Source organism: Lampetra fluviatilis, chromosome 63, assembly GCF_964198595.1.
Source record: "Lampetra fluviatilis chromosome 63, kcLamFluv1.1, whole genome shotgun sequence".
In the NCBI taxonomy this organism is placed as follows: Eukaryota; Metazoa; Chordata; class Hyperoartia; order Petromyzontiformes; family Petromyzontidae; genus Lampetra; species Lampetra fluviatilis.
The window spans coordinates 6558930-6565440 of NC_136337.1; the positions used below are offsets into that span (position 1 = coordinate 6558930).

Below are 6511 nucleotides of genomic sequence, written 5' to 3' on the forward strand. Positions count from 1 at the left end.
AGACACACACACAGTCTGACAGACAGACGGGCACAGAGTCGGACGCACGGAGCGAGGCAGACGCGGAAAGACACCCCGAGAGAGGCGAGAGAGAGAGGCGAGAGCGAGGCAAGAGAGCGAGCGAGCGAGGCATGCTGTAGCAGCAGCAGCATCATCAGCAGCAGCGTCAGCAGCATCATCAGCAGCAGCGTCAGTGGCGACATGAGGGATTTGGAGGAGCCGAAGCCGCTGGTGCTCGTCTGCTTCGTGTGCGGCAGCGATGTCCCTCTGGGCCGCGAGACCTTCCTCAATGTCACGTCAACAACAACAACATCATCATCAGCATCATCGGCTGCTGCGGCGTCGTCGTCAAAAGTTCCACACTTTCCTTTCCTGCAGTTCCAAGACGCAGCCCCCGGCGCCAGCTCCGTGTGCCTCCGCACGGGGTCGGTCGTCTCCTGCGCAGTGTGTCACAGCTTCCTCGATGCGCAGTGGCGGTCGTTCGAGAGGTCCAGGACCCCTCTGGACAAGAGGCTGTACTGGCTGAAGAGACCACACGATCTGGGTGGTGGTGGTGGAGGTGGTGGAGGTGGTGGTGGTGGTCATCACGACGTGGCCAGGAGCTGGGATGTGATCGAGAAGGGATCTTTGACACCTTCACAAATTCAGCAGCAGCAGCATCAGCAGCAGCGGCATCAGCAGAGGATCCAACATTACCAGCAGCAGCAGCATCATCAGCAGCAGCATCATCGCTCTCAGAGCGACGTATCTGTGAGCATTGATCCAGAAGATGACGACGATGACGACGACGATTATGATGATGATGATGGTGGTGGTGATGAAGACGGTGGTGGTGGTGGTGGTGGATTTCACGACAGAGTTGGCGAAATGTTTCATCAAAGAGGAAGACAAAGACGCTTTGACGACGACGACGATGACGGTGGTCGTGGTGGTGGTTATAATAATAATGGTGGTGGTGGCGGTAGACGCATCAACATTGACAGGCGAACAATCTTCAATCAGCGTGGCCATGCAAAGTCAACCACCGCACGAGATGATGACCGCGATGACACCGCTGGCCACGAAGCAGCAACATCATCATCATCAGCACCACCACCACCATCATCATCATCAGCTGCTGCTGATGATGATGGTGATGGAGGAGGTGGTGGAGCGTGCGTCTTGTGCGAGGCGTGGGAGAGCCGCACGCTGCTCCTGCACTCGAGTCGAGGGGGGAGAGGCCTCCCCTTCTTTCCCTTCCTCCACGTCGTCAGCCGCGCCCTGGGGGGGGGGCCCCGCCGTGGGGGGCACCCCCCCAGGGAGGGCCCCCCCCGCCGCGGGGGGAGCCCCCCACGTGCGCACGTGCGCGGCCTGCGGGGAGGCGCTGCTCGAGCAGTGGAGGAGGCAGGAGAGGGGAGGGGTCGGCGTGGAGGCGCGGAGGTACGAGGGTGGGGGGAGGTGGGGGGGGTGGGGAGGGGGGGTGGTGGGGGGAGGTGGGGGGGGTGGGGGGGGGTGGGGAGGGGGGGGTGGGGAGGGGGGGGTGGTGGGGGGAGGGGTGGGGTGGGGGGGGTGGGGGAGGTGGGGGGAGGTGGGGGGGGGTGGGGAGGGGGGGTGGTGGGGGGAGGGGTGGGGTGGGGGGGTGGTGGGGGGTGGGGGGGAGGTGGGGAGGTAGGGGGTGGGTGATTGAGGTGGGTGGGGGGTGGGGTGGTGGGGAGGTGGGGGTAGTGGGGAGATGGGTGGGTGGTGGGGTGGGGGGCGGGGGGGAGGTAGGTGGAGGTGGGGGTGGGAGGTGGATGGGGGGGGGTCATGCTGATAATGATGACGATCATCAGCAGCAGTATCATCAGCAGCAGCAGTGTCATCAGCAGCAGTGTCATCAGCAGCAGCAGTGTCATCAGCAGCAGTGTCATCAGCAGTAGTGTCAGCAGCAGCGGTATCTGCTGATGATGACGATCAGCAGTAGTTTCATCAGCAGCAGCAGTATCATCATCAGCAGTATCATCAGCAGTATCATCAGCAGTAGTGTCATCAGCAGTAGTGTCATCAGCAGCAGTGTCATCAGCATCAGCAGTATCATCAGCAGCAGTGTCATCAGCAGCAGCAGTGTCATCAGCAGCAGTGTCATCAGCAGCAGTATCATCAGCAGCAGCAGTATCATCAGCAGCAGTGTCATCAGCAGCAGTATCATCAGCAGCAGCAGTGTCATCAGCAGCAGTGTCATCAGCAGCAGCAGTGTCATCAGCAGCAGTGTCATCAGCAGTAGTGTCAGCAGCAGCGGTATCTGCTGATGATGACGATCAGCAGTAGTTTCATCAGCAGCAGCAGTATCATCATCAGCAGTATCATCAGCAGTATCATCAGCAGTAGTGTCATCAGCAGTAGTGTCATCAGCAGCAGCAGTATCATCATCAGCAGTATCATCAGCAGCAGTGTCATCAGCAGCAGTGTCATCAGCATCAGCAGTATCATCAGCAGCAGTGTCATCAGCAGCAGCAGTGTCATCAGCAGCAGTGTCATCAGCAGCAGTATCATCAGCAGCAGCAGTATCATCAGCAGCAGTGTCATCAGCAGCAGCAGTGTCATCAGCAGTAGTGTCATCAGCAGCAGTGTCATCAGCAGCAGTATCATCAGCAGCAGCAGTGTCATCAGCAGCAGTGTCATCAGCAGCAGCAGTGTCATCAGCAGCAGTGTCATCAGCAGCAGCAGTGTCATCAGCAGCAGTGTCATCAGCAGTAGTGTCATCAGCAGTAGTGTCATCAGCAGCAGCAGTATCATCATCAGCAGTATCATCAGCAGCAGTGTCATCAGCAGCAGTGTCATCAGCATCAGCAGTATCATCAGCAGCAGTGTCATCAGCAGCAGCAGTGTCATCAGCAGCAGTGTCATCAGCAGCAGTATCATCAGCAGCAGCAGTATCATCAGCAGCAGTGTCATCAGCAGCAGTATCATCAGCAGCAGCAGTGTCATCAGCAGCAGTGTCATCAGCAGCAGTGTCATCAGCAGCAGCAGTGTCATCAGCAGCAGTGTCATCAGCATCAGCAGTATCATCAGCAGCAGTGTCATCAGCAGCAGTGTCATCATCAGCAGTATCATCAGCAGCAGTGTCATCAGCAGCAGTGTCATCAGCATCAGCAGTATCATCAGCAGCAGTGTCATCAGCAGCAGTGTCATCAGCAGCAGTGTCATCAGCAGCAGTATCATCAGCAGTAGTGTCATCAGCAGCAGCGTCATCAGCAGCAGCCGTATCAGCGGTGTTAACAGCAGTGTCATCAGCAGCTGTGTTACCAATACTATTACGATCAGTTTGTGTCATCACGATGAGCAGCATAATTTAGCAGCGTCATCAGCAGCAACATCATCATCATCAGCGTCATCAGCAGCAGCAGCGTCATCAGTATTATCAGCAGCAGTGTCATCAGTAGTTTCATTGTGAAGTGATGTCATCATCATCATCATTAGCCGCAGTGCAGTTATAATAATGAGCCAGCATCAGTGCCATCAGCAGCAGCAGCAGCATGTGTATCATGATCAACATCAGCAGATGATCACGATCAGCATCACGATAGCATCACGATCAGCATCACGATCAGCATCACGATCAGCATCACGATCAGCATCACGATCAGCATCAGAGTCATATTCAGCAGCATCAGTAGCAGCAGCGTCATCGTTCGCCAGATTCCCACAATGCAATTGGGTTGTGGCCATCGTACAGAGGAAACCTGGCGATTTCACCATGAAAATGTCGCTTTAAGGGCATTTCAATCGTCGCGCAAATGCCGCGAGCTGTCGTTGTGACGAGCTTGGGAGATTGTAGCGCATGCAGAGAGAGACACCCAGACCCAGGGCTCGAACCTTAAACCCAGCATCTCAGCTGGTCTGGCTCAGTGTATCTGACACGGCCATTATAACCTCCTGAGTGACAGAGAGAGACACCCAGACCCTGGGCTCGAACCTAAAACCCAGCATCTCAACTGGGCTAGCCCAGTTTCTCTGACACGGCCATTATGAACGTCCTGAGAAAGAGAGAGACACCCAGACCCAGGGCTCGAACCTTAAACCCAGCATCTCAGCCCAGATTCTCTGACGCTGCCATTATGAACCTCCTGAGAGACAGAGAGAGACACCCAGACCCAGGGCGTGAACCCAGCATGTCCAATTATCACGGTTGGATATGTATGGTGCGAAATAAGTTCAACATACATACATTGACACCCACAGACTCACATAGCCCCACATATTCACACAGACACCCAGACTCACATAGAGACTCATAGACTCACACTGACACCCGCAGACTCACACAGACCCACAGATTCACACAGACATCCAGACTCACATAGAGACCCACAGACACCCAAAGACTCACATAGACCCACAGATTCACACAGACATCTAGACTCACATAGAGACCCACAGACACCCACAGATTCATAGAGACCCACAGACACCCACAGACACCCACAGACTCATAGAAACCCATAGACACATACAGAGACCCATACGCACACAGACACCCGTAGACTCACATGTATTGACAAACTCACTTCTTTAGAACTGCCTATTGCGTCTAGCTTGTTGTCCTTCACCTGCACCTCCGATGAACGCGGTCGGCTCTGCACGGTGCGAGAGAAGTTCAACGTAGTTGCGTAGCACGTGCGCACACATGCAAGAGCAGCAGCAGCAGCAGCAGTAACGGTGGCGGTGTGTGGCAGGTACATCGCCCGGGTGCGAGGCCAGGTGGTGGAGTTCGGCCCCGACGGCTCCGTCCACCGCCCGCTGCCCAAGAGCGAGTTCCCGGACGAGCCGACGGTTCGCGCCGCCAGCGCCCCGAGGTTTCCGGTGTCCCCGCGCGCCGTTAAGTCCGAGTCGGAGTCCGAGCCGCCTTCTCAACAGCTGCAGCAGCAGCTGCTGCGGCCGGCCACAGATGGCCAACAGCGCGACTCCTCCACGGCCTCATCATCCTCATCCGTCGTCACCCGCTGCGAGCTTTGCCGGAGGCCGCGCGACCGCGGGGAACCGAGCCCGGCACCGGATCGCCCGTGGGTGTGCCGCCTGTGCCATCGCGGTCGGGACGAGGTCACCGGGACCTCCTCCGCCGCAGGGACCTCCGCCGCAGGGACCTCCGCCGCAGGGACCTCCTCCGTCGGGACCTCCTCCGTTGCCGCTGGGCCGTTTGGCGCGAGCGGCCCGGTTGGTTTACCGGCGCCGGAGGTCCGCGGGGCGTCTTGCCGCCGCTGCGGCACCGCCGTGGCCGCCGAGCGGGAAGGCCCGAGGCGGCCCGGGCGGTGGTCGGGGCGGCGGCGGCGACCGCTCCGGGGCGGAGCGCGGAGGCCGGAGCGAGGGCCCTCGGTGGCGATGATGCTGCGTGGCGGCGGGGAGGAGGAGGTGCCGGAGGAGGTGCCGGAGGAGGAGGACGACGAGGAAGAGGAGGAGATGGAAGAGGACGAGAGAGACTTGGCGGGCTTCGTGTCCCGGCCCACGTGCGCCGCTTGCCAGCGGCTGGAGGCGTTTGCGGTGAGTTTCGGTTGAACTCGGCGAATTTCAGTTGAACTCTTCGGTCAGTTTTGGTTGAACTCTTTGGTGAGATTCGGATGAACTGTTCAGTGAGTTTTGGTTGAATTCTTGGGCAAGTTTCAGTTGAACTCTTCGGTGAGTTTTGGTTGAATTATTGGGCAAGTTTCAGTTGAACTCTTTGGTGAGATTCGGTTGAACTGTTCAGTGAGTTTTGGTTGAACTCTTCGGCGCGTTTTGGTTGAATTCTTGGGCAAGTTTCGGTTTAACTCTTCGGCCAATTTTGGTTGAACTCTTTGGTGAATCTTGGTTGAACTCGGCGAGTTTCGGTTGAACTGTTCAGTGAGGTTTGGTTGAACTCTTGGGCAAGTTTCGGTTGAAGTCTTCGGTGAGTTTCGGTGAAAGTTGGTTTCTAGGGCCAGAAGCGTGCCATCGTCTACCACTCGTGACCTCTGTGTGTACGTACGAGTGTGTGAGTGAGTGTGTGTGTGACTGTAATCTGGTCTGTGAACACACGTGGCCAACACGTGGCACACACACGTGGGACACCCTTCGTGCAGAACTCCCACGTGCCGTAAACGGAATGAGCCCCGAGGTATCTCCCGTTCACAGCCCTGAGCCAATGCTGGAAATCCCCACGTTCCTATGGCGGGGCCGAGTCAATCCACCTTACAAATCACTTTTAATTCCCCGCAAAGTGCCGTTCAGGGAGAGGGATGATGGGCTGAGGCAACGCCAACGGGCCGGTTCTAATGCTGCAGTGACCAGCTCTGCATGCTGTTGTTGGTGGCTGGTGAAGTTGTGAGTGCGTGTGTTAGTGTGTGTGTGTCTGCGTGTGTGAATCTGTGTGTGTGAATCTGTGTGTGTGTGAATCTATGTGTGTGTGAATCTGTGTGTGTGTATCTGTGTGTGTCTGCGTGTGTGAATCTGTGTGTGTGAATCTGTGTGTGAATGTGTGTGTGAATGTGTGTGAATATGTGTGTGTGTGAATCTGTGTGTGTGTGTGAATCTGTGTGTG

General features: G+C 56.8%; 1 protein-coding gene across 1 annotated transcript; it reads left to right on the forward strand.

Annotated features, from left to right (window-relative positions):
* Positions 1-591: 591 nt before the first annotated feature.
* LOC144951601 (uncharacterized) lies at positions 592-5527 on the forward strand. The gene is made up of 2 exons (XM_078881883.1): positions 592-1419; positions 4695-5527. Exons 1-2 carry the CDS (start codon positions 770-772, stop codon positions 5509-5511), a joined length of 1467 nt encoding a protein of 488 aa, XP_078738009.1. The 5' UTR covers positions 592-769; the 3' UTR covers positions 5512-5527.
* Positions 5528-6511: the final 984 nt, after the last annotated feature.